Source organism: Mercurialis annua, linkage group LG3 (assembly GCF_937616625.2).
Source record: "Mercurialis annua linkage group LG3, ddMerAnnu1.2, whole genome shotgun sequence".
NCBI classification, from domain to species: domain Eukaryota; kingdom Viridiplantae; phylum Streptophyta; class Magnoliopsida; order Malpighiales; family Euphorbiaceae; genus Mercurialis; species Mercurialis annua.
The window spans coordinates 5,648,879-5,664,845 of NC_065572.1; the positions used below are offsets into that span (position 1 = coordinate 5,648,879).

At 32.9% G+C, this 15,967-nt stretch overlaps 2 protein-coding genes across 2 annotated transcripts; one reads left to right on the forward strand and one right to left on the reverse strand.

Annotated features, from left to right (window-relative positions):
• The first annotated feature begins 12,057 nt into the window (after positions 1-12,057).
• Positions 12,058-12,984, forward strand: LOC126672047 (uncharacterized). Its single transcript, XM_050365939.2, has 2 exons — positions 12,058-12,310; positions 12,591-12,984. The coding sequence occupies exons 1-2, from the start codon at positions 12,136-12,138 to the stop codon at positions 12,782-12,784; spliced, it is 369 nt and encodes a 122-aa protein (XP_050221896.1). The 5' UTR covers positions 12,058-12,135; the 3' UTR covers positions 12,785-12,984.
• A 330-nt stretch (positions 12,985-13,314) lies between these two features.
• Positions 13,315-15,782, reverse strand: LOC126672046 (probable folate-biopterin transporter 7). Its single transcript, XM_050365938.2, has 2 exons — positions 15,003-15,782; positions 13,315-14,534 (listed from the first exon to the last, which is right to left on the reverse strand). The coding sequence occupies exons 1-2, from the start codon at positions 15,403-15,405 to the stop codon at positions 13,486-13,488; spliced, it is 1,452 nt and encodes a 483-aa protein (XP_050221895.1). The 5' UTR covers positions 15,406-15,782; the 3' UTR covers positions 13,315-13,485.
• Positions 15,783-15,967: the final 185 nt, after the last annotated feature.

A 15,967-nucleotide genomic window follows, 5' to 3' on the forward strand; every position in this document is an offset into this window, starting at 1 on the left:
TTTTATGATGGAGGGATCTAATGTCTATCAAATTAAAAATATAAGGACTCATTGTATATAAATTATAGTGCCAATTAAAAAAAGCGTAATAGTGTATGGATTAAAATATGCATTTTGCCTTAGTTATAAGGTGGCAATCCCTCAATATCCGTTCTTATGCTTCTCATGATAAATTTTCTTTATTATAATAAAAGTAAAAGAGTTTGAATCCGAGTTTTTAATAATTAAATATTTTATTCTATTATAAGGTCTGTGTATGCAAATTTATTTTGTTTAATTTGTTTATTTTCATATATAATAACATGTCGATAAATCATTGAAAGATATAGAAGATCTGCAAGTTAGATCGGATCCTAAAAGAGATGAACAAACGTCAAAAAAATACTGGATGAAAATTTTGATCATTCGCTTCGATTTTTAAATCTGTACAATAAAAAAAAGATTATAAATGTGAGAAAAAAGGAGTATGGTTTGCACTTAAGAAGGAATTTGCAATTGTCCTCTCAATATTAGGAGTTAGAGAATATTTATTAGTTGGTTCTGCAGGAAAACTTCGGAAAAAAATATGAGAGATAATTTTAGAAAGAATATATTGACAGCCACTATTTATTTCATATGAAGAGCTAGAAATAAAAGGATTTTACTCAATAAGATAATCTATGTTCAAGCTATTATACACAAAGTCAAATTATTGTTGCTAAATTTAGCTCTATTAAGCCTTTCAACTCATATTTATGAAGCTTTTACTAATATTCAAGGTCTTTATTAGATCCTTGTTTTTCTTTTGGTGGTTGTTTGAGCCTTGAGTCTCCTTTTTGTTTGTGAGTAGTGTTAGCAGCTGCGTTGTACTTAACTTGCTTGTTTTATTGGTTTTATCAACTTTGCATATCTTAATATAATACCAAACATTTGCGGGATTTATCAATTATAATTAAATCTTTTAAAATTAGTTATTTTGGTCCATTTTAAAATAATTGAAAATCAAAAAATTTATCATTCGTAAATGAGTGAGTTAAACTAGCAAATTTTGATTGATTTTACTAAAAAAAAGTTTCAAATGTCGCATATCATTTAAAAACGGATATAGTCCATTCACGAATGACAAATCTTTCGGTTTGATTCACGAATGGCTAGAAAAGGTTGAAAATATTATAAAATGGGTTAAACTATCCAATTTAAAAAGTTTGATTATAACAGATAAAATCCGCAAACATTTGGAATTTTATTAAAATGAGTACTATTACAATCTAATTATAAAGCTTTTCCTTGGTTTTTCTGGAAAATTTAAAATGACATTAGCGCTTCAAATTTTTTTATTAATATTTGTGGATCACGCTAATTAAAACAAAAACAATTTGGAGCTTGCATAATAATCTTCCATTTGGTGAAGGTGTGAATTAAACTTGAGCAAATTATTTAGAAACTTCTGAAGTATATCATAATTAACAGTTTGGTACCTTTTGTTTCAAAAGTCTACTTAATGGTTTCTCAATTTTAATTCTGTTAACTGAGAGATCCTTCTGTTAATTTGAGGGATCAAATCGTTTAACAGATTAAAACTCAAGTACTAAATCGTTTAAAAAGGAGGGACCAAATCGTTTAATAAAATTAAAAGTGAGGGATCAAATCGTCCACATAATTAAAAGTGGAGTATTAAATCGTTTGAAAGTAAGTGTCGAAATTAACGAAGGAACCTAATAATTAATGGAATTAAAACTGAAAAACTATTAAATATAATTTTATAATAAAAAATATCAAACTGTTAATTATGATATATCTTATAGACTTTAGCATAATTTGCTCATTAAATTTTCACACTCTATTGTGGATCAAACTTACTTGTTTTAGATAAAGTCAGCATTTGACTAGCAAAAGAAATGGAGTAGAAAAAAAAAAAAAAAAAAAGAGACCGAGCTGGCATAAATGAAATCATCAACTCAAGTGATAGTATAAGTTTGTTATAGATGACGTGAAGAAATGTATGAAATCTATGTAAAATTACTCATACCTAGGTCCTAGGTGCAATTGCACAAATAAATGTGGTTTTTACATAATTATCCGCAAAAAAAGTTTGGGTAGAGATTTTTGCATTACACAAATTGATAATTGAACTCCATTTTCATCTTTTTAATTTATAAATGTCATCATTGCCTTAACAATCACTTATCCTTCATTTATTTTTATTTTAAAATTGTTTACTTTATTATTTTTAACAATGTTTACTTTTAACTCTTTAATCTTATATAATTATTTTATATAAATAATTTTTAAATGATTTAATATATATTTTTAATTAAAATAAAAATGGTTAATTCCATATAAAATCACCATCTTTACACATTTTTTTCATTTTAATCATGTCCTTTAAAAAGTGTCAAATAAAATCACCACCTTTCATTTTTTTGCAAATCTATCACGAATGTAAAAATTCGGTGTATTTTTATTGACCCGACAACCGGAATCAACAAGAAAAGAGTAAAAGGAATGTATTTTGAGTATTTTTTTTGTTGACGAGGACTCACTCTACTGAGCCGAAACTCAATATCATTGTCAAACTCCGGGATGTGGACCGCCCGCAACCCCACATATCTGGTAATTCCGGGTTATAATGGTCAGCAATCCAACCTCAACCACTCCAGAGCATTAGTCAAATTAAAATATTTATTTGGAAGGAAAAACACATCAAATTTTACTCATCGATGATAAATTTGCAAAAAAATGAAAGGTGATGATTTTATTTGACACTTTTTAAAGGACGTGATTAAAATAAAAAAACGTGCAAAGGTGGTGATTTTATATGAAATTAACCCAAATAAAAAATATATTCTTTATACACATATATAATTGTCGCATTCACATAGTAAGAATGAAAATTTCAAATTAAAAAAATTTAAAAATTTTAAATACGTAAATGTATCTTAGAGAATTATACAAACATATTTATAAATAATTACAAACATATTATAATTTTAAAAACAATTCCATAAATGCAAATTTATATATAAACCATGAATATTTACAAAAATACCTAAATGATAAGAAAGTTTTCCGCTATGAGTTACTTTAGCCATAAAGATCTTTTCTCTTTCAATCATGTACCTGTTTCGAAGCCAACATATGCAGCAACAGTTTCAAAAAACGACCGTTCAATCCCTATCACTGATAATTCAGTTCCTGTTAACAAAGGGGGTTATATTGCAATTAAAATCGATCAAGAGATTTATGATCAACAGATTGCTAAGTGTCAGAACGCACTTATTGCTAGAATAATTCTTTCGAAAGGAGAAACACCATGGAAGCTTTTGGAACTCAGAAAAAAATTGTCATCAATTTGGGATATCAACTCAGATTGGAAATTAATTTCTCTTGGAAAAGGTTATTATCATGTGATACTGAATTCTATTTCTGAGAAGAACTCCGTATGGAGTAGAGGAACTCTGATGATGAAGCCTGGTATATTGCGATTACAACACTGGACTCCTGATTTTGATCCTGCTGCCCAGAAATCAACCAATACTCAAGTTTGGGTCAGATTTTACAAACTTCCTTGGGAATATTGGCATCCTAAGATCCTTTCCTCCATTGCTAAGGGTATTGGCATTCCTCTGAAAATTGATAGTGCGACTAATGCAGCTGAATTCGGTCACTATGCCAGGGTCTTAATTGACATCGATTTATCTTCCTCCCTACCGGAAAATCTTATGATAGAAAGGGTAGGTAAAAGCTTTTTCATTGAAGTGATTTATGAAAATCTTCCCTCATTTTGTTCAGTCTGCTCTAATATTGGTCATCAATCAAGAGAGTGTAGATTGAACAACAACCATGTTTAACAGAATATTCAAGTGAGCAAAGCTGAGATTATTCCAAAGATTTGGAAACAAAGAAAACAACAAAATGAGGATATTCCTATTGACAATGTCTTCAAAACTCTTCGAAGTAATTTATTGGTTACAACAGACTTAAATGTTGCTAGGGATAACACTGTCCCTGAACAGATTGAGGTTCAAGATTTAACTATTACAAAAGTTATTCCTGATATTGAACATCAGATGGTTGTCAGAGATACTTCATCAGAGGATAAACAATCTGAAATTTTAAAGGAGTCTACTTATATTGAGCCAATGATTGATGCAACAGTAGCAACTAAAGAGATCTCTGCATCAAAAGAAGTGATTACTTCTGAATTTGATCCTGATGGTAATTCAGATGTTCAACAAAAGAAGTTAACTTGGGCTGATGAAACGGAGGAAAACAAAGAATGGACAACAGTTTCTAAGAAAAAACCCCAGGACAAGCAAGCAAAATTTAAAGTTATTCTTTCAAGGAGAATGACTAGAAAACCTGAAAAACTCAATCTATGAAGATTTTCTCATGGAATTGTCGTGGAATGGGTAACTCCAAAACACAACGCTCTTTATTTTCTTTATGCAAACAATTTTATCCTGATTTTGTTTGCTTAATTGAACCTTTGGTTGAACTCTCTGTAGTGCCTCAATCTTTTTGGGATAGTCTTAATTTGATGTTAATTGCTCAAAATGGTTCTAGTATCTCATCGATATGGATTCTTGGAAAAAAGGGTTTCTCTTTACCTAGTTATATTCATGTTCATGATCAACATATCACTATGGATATCTTGTTTAATAATGTCTTGCATAGAATCTCTTATGTTTATGGCAGTGTTTTGAGGAATCGTCGCACCGTTTTATGGTCTGATTTGCTTGATTTATCTAATCAAAATTGTTCTGCTTGGTGCTTTATTGGTGACTTCAATGCCATTCTTGGATCACATGAGAAAACGGGCCGTCCTCCGGCTTCTGGTCCTTGTAATGATTTCAGGGAATTCATTGATGATTGTTTATTATCTGAAGTTTCTGCTAAGGGCTCCTTCTTTACTTGGTGCAACGGTAGAACAGGTTCAAGCAGGGTAGAGAGCAGACTTGATAGAGTCTTGGGTAACATCCAGTTCTTTAATTGTTGGAAAGAGATTAATTGTACGGTCTTACCTCGTCACAATTCAGATCACTCTCCGCTTCTTCTTTGTTGTTCGGCAGGAGATAATTCACTCTCCCGGTTTCGTTTTCAAGCTATGTGGATTACTCACTCGTCTCTCCGTAAGGTAATATCTGATTCTTGGGATTTACCTTCTGTTAATAATCATCCAATGCAGAATTTAGGAGTTAAGTTAAAAAGATTACGCCATTGTCTTCGTACTTGGAATCATGAGGTCTTCGGTCACCTTGATTATAACATTCATAAAGCTACATCAGCCCTTCAAGATATTCAAAATGAAATTTCTGTCTCGGGGTTCACAACTGATCGTCATCAAGAGGAAATAAATGCTCATGCTGTTTTAGATTTATATCTTCATCAGCAGGAAATTTTCTTAAAAGAAAAAAGCAGAATCAAATGGCTTACGGCGGGGGATCGTAACTCGTCTTTTTTCACCAACATGTGGCTAGGAGAAAAGCTAACCACGGGATGCATCATTTAAGCGTTGATGGCTGCATTACTGACGATAAATCAATCATTGAAAATCATGTTGTTGATTTTTATCAAAATCTTTTTAAGTCTGACCATTCGGTGATGTCTGATATTAATTTCATTAAAACTGTGGTTCCCTCCTTAATCACGGATGAAGAAAATGACTGCTTGCTGCGTTGCCCAACAATGGAAGAGATTAGAGACATTGTCTTCGGCATGGATGCTAATAGTGCACCGGGTCCTGACGGTTACACGGGTATGTTTTATAAAACTTATTGGGATATTGTTCATAAAAATGTTTGCTCTGCTGTTTGTAGCTTTTTTAGCTCTGGTGCTGTCACTACCGGCATGAACTCGAGTTATATGGTATTGATTCCAAAGGTTAAAAACGCTATTTCTATAGATCAATTTCGACCTATTGTTCTTAGCAATTTTTCCTTCAAGGTCATCACTAAAATTCTTGCTGTGCGCTTAGGGGACATAGCAACAAGAATTATTTCTTGTAATCAGTTTGGCTTTATTAAAAAAAGGCAAATTTCTGATTGCGTTGCTTGTGCTTCTGATGGAGTAAATATGTTGAATAAGTCTTGTTTCGGTGGTAACATGGCTTTGAAGGTGGATATAAGGAAAGCTTTTGACACTATTGACTAGAATTTTATTTTAGATGTTTTGGAGGCGTTTGGGTTTTCTCTAAAATTCAGGGATTGGATTTTATCGTTATTCTCTTCATCTAGAATTTCTATTTTGATCAATGGAAGACCTCATGGTTATTTTGCTAGCTCTAGAGGAGTTCGTCAAGGTGATCCCCTATCTCCTCTCCTATTCTGTCTTGCAGAAGATTTTTTAAGCCGGTTGCTTACGTTAAAGGTGAACAAGGGTGATTTTCTGCCTATGAATCATACTACTCATTCCTATTTTCATTCTCATTTACTTTATGCCGATGATGTTCTCTTATTTGGTAGATCAACTTTAAGAAATATTAAAGAGATTAATAATATTTTTTTCTCTTTATGGTGCTCTCTCGGGTCAAAGAGTGAATTGGGCTAAGTCTGAAATTTTCTATGGGGTGTCTATATCACATAAAAGAATCACAAAGCTTCAGCAAGTTATGTCATTGAAAAAGGGATCTTTGCCTTTTAACTATCTGGGTGTTCCTTTATTCGTCGGTTTACCTAAGAGTAAATGGTTGAAACCAACTGCGGACAGAATTTGCAATAAATTTGCAAAGTGGAAAGGAAATTCTTTATCTTTTGCCGGCAGGCTAACTCTGATTCAATCGGTCATTACGAGCTCTCTTCTCCATTCCTTTGCTATTTATAAGTGGCCGAATTCTTTATTAGCTATAATTGAGCGTTATATGAGAAATTTCCTTTGGTCGGGATCAATTCAAGTCCGAAAGTTGATTACGGTCCCTTGCGATGTTTGTTGTCGTCCTTATAAGGAAGGAGGAATTGGCATCAAAAGTTTGCATTTGCTGAATACAGCCATGCTCAGCAAACTTGCATGGAAATTAATTTGCTCTACTGAATTTCCTATATCGGTTCTTCGAAATCGATTTTTGCATATTTCAGGTATTCCTCGCCATTCTTACTTTAAATCTTCAGTTTGGGCTTCTATCAAGAACATTTATGCTATGGTTCGGTCAGATGTTTTTTGGTTTATTGGAAAGAACAGTAATCTTAAATTCTGGACTGATGAATGGATCAAACCACCGGTGGCTACTCGGCTTAATATTCCTTTAAAAGAGCAACAGATCTTAAGTGATAAAGTTTCTCGGTTCTTAGATATTGATCAGTGGCACATTACCTCTATTGATGATTCTAATTTAAGGGATAATATTATTGATGTTTCTCCCATTCTTGAAGACAATGATATTTGTATTTGGACTCCGGCTAAAGATGGTATTCACTCTGTAAAGAAAATATATAATCAACTTTGTATTTTTACCCGAAATGCTGCTCCATGGTCAAAATTCATATGGAAAGACTTCTTACCGCCTTCAAGGTCGTTTACGTGCTGGCGAGCAATTCTTAACTGTCTTCCTACTGAAGATAAGCTGATGCATAGAGGATTCAGGCTTGCTTCACGTTGTTCCTTATGCTTTGAGTGTGCCGAATCACACAACCACTTGTTCATTTCTTGTAAATTTGCATCAACTATTTGGAAAGCAATTGCTGGTCTCTTTGGTATTCAACTCAGGATTACAGGTACTCTTTTAGACCTGATTAATCATGCTAGTAGCTGCAGTTTTAGTTCTCAAATTGCTGTTTTATGGAGCTCGGCTATTATACATGCTGTTTGGGTAATTTGGAGATTGAGAAACGCTTCGAATTTTGATGATTCTCCTCCTAATATTCATCTCGCTATTCGGATGATATGGAACTCAATTAGAGAAGCCGATTTCTTCAGAAGTGGTAATATGAACAATTCTATGTCTGACTTGAGAATCCTAAAGCAGCTGAACATTTCGGGTATTGTAGCTGCAGCTCCAAAAATTATTTCGGTCACTTGGCACTTTCCTTTAAGCTCTTGGATAAAGGTCAATACGGATGGTTCAGCTATCGGCTCTCCAGGGGCAGCTGGAGGTGGAGGAATATTTAGAAACGCGTCAGGTTTTGCAAGGGGATCTTTCGCTTTTCCTCTGGGTTCAGACTTTGCTTATGTGGCAGAGCTGGCGGCAGCGGTAAAAGCGGTCGATATTGCTTGGACAAAAGGGTGGCACTCTTTTTGGCTTGAATGTGATTCGATGTATGTTGTTAATCTTTTTTCTTCAAGATCAAAAAAAGTTCCTTGGGAGTTCTTGCAAAGTTGGCTTAAGTGTCTTCATCAGATTATGAACATGTCTTTTAGAGTCTCTCACATATTCAGAGAAGGCAATCAAGTTGCTGATAAGATTGCGAAGCACGGAGCCTCTTCTAGCTCGTTCGTTTGGTGGGATTCTGCTCCTACTTTCTGTATTTCTTCTATTCAAAATGATTTATGTAGGCAGAATACTTATAGATTCTGCTAGATTCTTACTCTCTGTATGGCATTTATCTGGTTTATGCTTCTTCGCATATGTTATTGCTGTCGCTGATTCTGCTGCGTTTCGGCTGCATTTCTGTTTCTGCTGCATCTTTATTGCTGGTGCTGCATTTTCTGGTTCGCCTGGTCGCTTTGCTGTTTGATGGGGTAGCATTAAAATTGTGTTTTTGCGGCTGCTCGTATTTGCTTTTGCAGCTGCAGCGAGGGCAATAATCTGAGGTTGCATTGCTCAAGTGATAGTCTTAATTTTCTTCGTGGAAATTTGGAGTTGTTGGTGTTCAAGAAAGTGGACATCCATGTTGCTGCATAAATTATAAGTGTTCCTAGCCTTTTGAAGTTTGGCAGGGTCTTGAGGCGAATTGGTTAGGTTGCAGGTTGGTCATCTGGTTGATTTTGGCAACTGGATAAGTTATTCATGGGTTTGCAGCTAGTGTTCCAAGTTTGATAGATATTAACTTGTCTTGGTTTGGTTTCTAATTAGCACATAGTTTCTTTTTAGGATTTGTGTTAATTTTGTTGGTTTCTAGTTTTTTGTATTCAGACTATATATTTTTAATTTTAATTTTATTGATGGTAGCGAGGAAAATGATGTATACGCTAAGAGGGTGTCAACCTAGTTGAGATGTTCGGGTGCGTTTCATGATTTCTCGACTCCAAATTTTACGGAAAAAAAGAAAGTTTTAGATAACTCAGTAAAAATAAAATTTCAAATATTTTGAATTTAATTTTTTTATATTAAAGTATGATTGTTATATTTTGTTTATGAATATTTTGTTGTAAATACACTGACCTGAAAAAATTTAGGGACAAAATTTATTTGAAACAAGTATGATTCGTAATTATAAAAACTAATGTGAAATATTTAAAGATGATAGATTCTAAATAAAGGATAATAAACTCATTTACATTTAAAATTAGAGTGTAGTTATAAATGATGGAGTGTAAAAATTTCTATCTAAAAGTTTACTCCCTCTGTTTTTTTTCTCAATCTCTCTCTCTATGATTTTGTGCTCTCACTTCTCTCTAAAAAAAATTCTTCATCTTTTAAAAGGTAGGAGAAGATAATTCCATATAAAAAATTTAGTTGTGTAGTAGGAAGAGGAATTAAGGAGGGCATAAAATAAAGGTCTGAATTTTTCTTCAAAAAAGAAAAAACATTCTTGAGTCTTTGATTTTTGAAGAAAGAAGAACATGTACAGGTAAAGGAAAGAGAAAAAGTTTCCTAATTAGTGGAAAAAAAGAGGAAGGTTATATAAGTCCAAAAAGGTTGAAATGTTTAAAACGTCATACATTTTGGATTTTTTTTCAAGATAGAGTTAATTATATGAAGATTCAACTTATAAAAAATGAAAGTCATATAATAAAGACTTACATATGATATTTCAAAAAATTAAACTACAAAATAATAGACAACAATAAGATACAAGTAAAAGAAATCGAAAAATAAAAAAAATTCTAGATATAAATTCCCAAAATTAACACAACGAAATCGTTGGAAGGGTGTTCTGAAATTTTCTTGCATCGATTTGTCAATCACACCGCTTGAACCGTTGAAGCCTACTATTTTCGATCGTCGATCTTCATCTTCATTAAAATTTTATAGAGATAGATCCATATCCTTTTCATTTCTTAGATCTACAATACTTTGGAGTTAAAGCTAAAACAAACACTAAAATTTCTTGTGGATCTAAGAAATATAAACAAAGGAGGAAAAAAGACTTAAACTTTATTGCTAACAAGCAAAAACAAAACCCAAATCAGGCAAAACTAAACTTTTATTCTTAAATTTATTGAATTAGACAAGTAGATCTAGAAAAACTAGTAATATGGGCGGGAAGAAGATGATTTTCCGGCTAGTCGGAAAGATCATCCTCTCCCATCCTCAAAAAAATGAAGAGAAAGAGAGAAGTGAGAGCACCAAATTTTAGAGAGAGAGAGAGTCTTTTTTACATTTTGGAATTTCATTAACACCCTAAAACGTCAAATAATGTGGAATGGAGGGAGTATAAATCTACTTGTTTTAGTTCAATAAGCCTTATTTTAAAGTTTAGTTTTTAATTGGGGTCTTGTTAATTTTTTTGTTGGGATAAAGTTTACAGTTCTTGTATACCCCTTTTACTTAGATTTTTTAGATCTCACAAGAAATATTAGTGTTTGTTTGAATTTTAATTTTAAAGTCTTATAGATTTAAGAAATTAAAAGGGTATGGATCTATCTATTTAGAGTTTAAATGAAGATAAAGATCGAAGATCGGAAATAGTAGGTTTCAACGGATCAAGCGGATTGAATGGCAAATCGGGAAAGGAAAATATCGAAACAACTTCTCAACGGAATTGTTGTGTTAAAGTTCAGGAATTTATGTTTAGAATTTTTTTTTTCGATTTTTTTAATTATATCTTTATTGTTGTTTATTATTTTATATTTTAATCTTTGAAAGATTGTATATATTTTCTTTGTTACGTAACTTGCACTCTTTACAAGTTGAATGTTCATAATAAACTATATCTTAGAAAAAAAAATTAAGAAAAAAATCCACTATTGTCATTTACTTTAATTAGTGGGAGTGCAGAAAATAAGGTCTAAAACGGCCAAAGTTTTCAAATAAATATGCCTTTTGTAAGAATAATTTTCCCTGAGTGCCTAATCCCCAACATTTAAAAGTTTTCGTTTTGTTTAATTTTAAATCAGAGTTATATTGAAGATATATCGGCGATATATTATGATGTATTTTTTTACAGAAAAAACTAAAAGCGTAAAAAATATTTGTTTTTTACTTTTTAGATAAAATGAAATTTTTAGATTTAGAGTGTAGTTTTGAAATTAAGTGATTTTTTCATTAGTTTTATGGTTAACCCAAAATTATATATATCGAAAATACCAAATAAAAAAAGTTAAATTGTAGTGGTTAGTAATAAAAATATTTGTAATTAATTCAAAATTATTGTTTCTTTTTATATTTTAAAAATTTATTATCCGAAAGTAATAATAAATTTTGAATAAAAAAATAACAATTTTGATCACATAACGTTGATAGTAATTATCTTAAAATATTAAAGCACTATTTGCATTAGAGGATTTTATTTCTAAAAAGTATTTTAATTTATTTATTTATCACTACTAGAAAAATTATACGAATTTTCTTCTATAAAAAAAATAAATAAAATAAATTACAACAAAAACACTGTAAAACAACCATCAAAAACTATATACATTTTGTGTTATTTTCATAAAATCTAAATCACTTATTAAAGCTCCAATTATACCAATTGTTCTTTCACAATATGGAATATTAGAATTGTTTTCATAATAAATATACAATCATTAAAGATTTTAATAATTTTCACACTCTATTAATTTGTTATAGAAATGATATGGGACAACGCCACGTGGAATAATTATTATTAATTTTAGATATTTTCATTAAATTTTAGAATTATTTTGTAAAAATTCCAATAGATATCAAGTCGATCCATTGTGTCTAACTGTGGATTTCAGCCCAACCAAATGCTCACACCAAAAAGCCCAAAACCAAATTCCATTTAGACAGAATCCTAACCCCATCTTCCTTCTCTGGAGAGTTTGAACCAAATTCAAATTTTGAATTTCTTTACTTAGTGAAAAAGGGCAAAAATGGCAACGGCATCATCAAACGACATGAAGAGCTTCTACAGGCAAAAGAAAACCAACAAGACCGGGATTTCCAAATCCAGGAAGAAATCGCCGACCAAACACGCCGCCGCTATCGGTTCTAATATCGCTCAACCGGCCGCCTTGGTTACTCACGGCGGTGCTCTTGATCTTCAAGGTCGTTTTTTTTATTGATATGATAGATGTGTTCTTATATTAGTAAATGTTTTTATCGATTTTAATATTTTTAGGTTTTTTTTTTGTATAATTTGGGGGTTAATGATGAAAAATTAGTAAATATGGTTTATAATAAATTGAGATGGCTAAGTGTGAGGTAATTGACCTCGACTTATAAGTTTAAGTTTAGAGACCGAAATAACGCTCAGCTCATTTGTTGAAACTATATTTGGTGCATTGATTAACAGTTTCCTTTGTGCTGTTTTCTTTTGATTCAACAGAAGATTATGGCAAAAATGAAACAGTTTTGAGGCAGTTTGACATGAACATGGCGTACGGGCCATGCCTCGGGATGACTCGGGTAGATCGATTTGAGCGTGCTCAACGTCTACGTCTGAATCCACCGAAAGAAATTGAGTCTCTGTTGAAGGGTGGGAAGGTTAACTCAGAATGCCTATGGGATGGCCGCGTCTGAAAGTCGGTAACAGTATGCTTTTGTGTATTATTTAGCTTTGGAAGTGTATTACTTGTTGTTGTGCACACATTTTGTAATGCTCAGCCTCTGGCTGTGCTGTTAGTATGGTTTATGTCCCGATGAACTAATGGCCTCTTAACGTAGTTCTCTTCATGACTAAAGTTCGATTTTATGATATCGGCTGAGTATTTTTATGTCAAGTTTCTTTACCTTACTATTTCAGTTGGTGCACATAACTTCTGTCATCTATTGCACAGGATTTGGTAAATTGCGCTTGTGTAACATTATGTTGCACCGAAACATGTCGAATGTATAGTTTATTATCGATTTTAAAAAGGCTTCTGGAACTTGCGTCTAAAATTTATACTATTTATTAAAAATATTATTTTGCTGTTTACTGTTTCAGCATTTTCATTTCGATGCAACATAGGTATTGCACTATTGACCTTTTTGCCCTAAGCAGCTGGTTCAATCTGCTGATGCTATTTAAAGTAGATATATGGAATTATCTCCAGAACACTACACTGCAGTGGTAAAAAGGAATCATCTTATATGGAAATACCTGCATCTACAACTAATATTTTGTTTATTGGTACATGAATGTTTAAGCAAAAAAATGGGTGTATTTATCTATATATATATATGGTTCTTACCAACCTAACAAAAATCAGTCATCTTCTCAATTTCTATAAACATTATCACTACTCTTTCTTCTTCAGAGTTTCATTGTCATCCGGAACCCAATAAGACCAATAAATCGGCAAAAGTGTACAGATCGCTTGTATCAGCAGCGCTCGTGGAAAACCAGAAAAATCATCTCCGGTGACGCCAATAGAGGATGCAAGTGCAACACCAAGATATCCGCTCACTATGAATGAAAGGGCTATAGTAGACGCCACTAGTGCCATCAGGGATCCCTCGCATCCTGGCGGGCATAGCTGTGCAATTACTACATTGAAAGGGAGAATCTTGAAAAAGAACAAAACTTCTAAAACACCAGAGAAAACTACGACATATAGCGAATCAGGGACTCCCATATTTCTGTAAATTCCCTTTACGAACAACACATCAGAAACCATGAACACTGCCATTGTTGCCTGAATAGCTGCAATTATTTTCCTGGCAGGAACTTCTTTCAAGTAGCAGTTATAGATGACGCTCCATAAAAGCATTGCAGCCTGGCCGAAAACCTTAGAAATCCCTAATATAGATGAATTAATTTGCAAATGTTCTGTTTGATAGAAGAACATTGTTCCTGCCAGTACCGGGATTACAGCAGAAGAAGCAAACAACCATGATATTGCGTAAGCAATATTGGGTTTCTTCATTGCAGACCAGAGCTCTGAAAGCTGTTTTCTGATCCCGATATTCGAAGAACTCTTGGGGAGATTAAGGGAACGTTCTCTGACGAATATTGTTATAAAGAATTGAACAGCAAGGATAAAACCGAAAAAGAGAAACATAACTTGAGACGAGTATCTAGTAATAGCGAAACCACCAAGAAGGTTTCCGAGAACACCACCTGCAGACGAAGCAATCCAAACAAATGACTGAAGCTCACTAGAGGATGAAGATGGTTGCGATTTTTTTGATGGCTGCTTTCCTATCTCTGCCACCATAGCGTCGTTACCAACCTCAGCTATCGAAGCACCGAGATTACCAAGTAGAAGGTATATACTGATGCAGAAGATCGATAGGCTTGACGGTGGGAGAATTGCAATAGCTAGCCATGAAAATGCTTGCAAGAAAGCTGTAACAACAGACAAGTTTTAGTCATGATTTCGTGTGAAGTTGAATGCGAAATTTTCTAACAATAACCAAAATGGTGAATTTCTTTAGGGATATAAATTATTCAAAACTTCAAGTAGATACATAATTTGATGAGATTGTATCTTGAATCTAAAATGGATAAATTGCAAAGCAAATTATGAACTTTTCCGTATTTTATAATTTTAATTCAATCTTTCAACTTTTAGTCATTTAAAACACGAACAACTAGTTTTTTTATAATTTAGAACACCGAACAATTTTTTGTTAAAGAAATAATGATATCCACGTCATTACCTTTTATCAGAAAATTATTCAATATTTCAAATTAGATTGCCAAAGTTAAAAGTTCGTGTTAAAATAATTAAAGAAAAAAGTGATTTCAAGAAAGCAAAACATAAGATAGACAAAACAACAAAAAAGGAAGAAAAGAAAAGAAAAAAAAGCTGACCGCCAAAGGCAATATAAGGAATACGATGCTGGCCGGAGAAATAAACAACATCAGAAACGACGCCGTAGAAAGGCTTTCCGACCATAGGAAGATTAGCAGAGTTTTGAAGAAGCTGAAGAGTAGAAGGGTCCACATTAAGACCATCCTTTAAGAAGAAATTGACAGCCATCCAAGGAAAGCACCTGAATCCTTGTACCCAGAAACCCAGACCCAGAATTGGTCGGATCAGCTGGATTCTACGGCCACCGGAACCCGCGGAAGGAGGCGGTGATGACACCATTGTATTATTATGTAGAAATGTTAGAGAAGAGGAAGATGAGCGTTTTATATGGGAAAGAATGGAATGATCGGTGGAGGACACGTGGAGGGAAATTGTGTGGATGTCTATTTCTAGTTCTAACATTAAACATCAGATCTGCACTTACGTTGGGATGCGTGGCAGCTTAGAATGTGCTTGTCGTTTCATTTAATTATTAATTACTGCAAACTAATTAAGATTTGCTTTATTGCAAATTAATTCAAGAATAGGCTAACACTAACGTAAATTTGATTAGCAGGAGAATTAATACAAAACAATGGAGTGCTCAGTGTTGTAGAGCAGCTTGGCCGACATGGTGGCTGGATCTGCTGCTTCACTATAATACAAATTACTTTACTCACTGTACAAGAAAGGATATTCCATTGGCTGCTGGCACTGGCATATAATAATTCCTTATTATAAAAGTAGCCTTCTCCTTTTTTTCTTTTCTTTTTCACTTTCAATGAGCACCTACTTTTAGATATATAAATTACTAACTAGTATAAATTATATTATCGTGTTTGATAAGTAAAATTTATATATGATACATTTATAACACCGAGTTACACAGCACAGCGCGTATAAACACCTTGATTAAACGGATTAGACGTGTTTAATCTGTATAGTCACGATATTAATCCTATTATAAACTGATTGAGCCGTTTAT

Excerpts from the sequence above, each read along its gene's own strand:
- LOC126672047 (XM_050365939.2), top strand. The coding sequence starts at position 12,136 with ATGGCAACGGCATCATCAAACGACATGAAGAGCTTCTACAGGCAAAAG. Across the intron at positions 12,311-12,590 it reads CGGTGCTCTTGATCTTCAAG|AAGATTATGGCAAAAATGAA; the intron begins GTCGTTTTTTTT and ends TTGATTCAACAG.
- LOC126672046 (XM_050365938.2), bottom strand. The coding sequence starts at position 15,405 with ATGTTAGAACTAGAAATAGACATCCACACAATTTCCCTCCACGTGTCC. Across the intron at positions 14,535-15,002 it reads TCCTTATATTGCCTTTGGCG|CTTTCTTGCAAGCATTTTCA; the intron begins GTCAGCTTTTTT and ends CTGTTGTTACAG.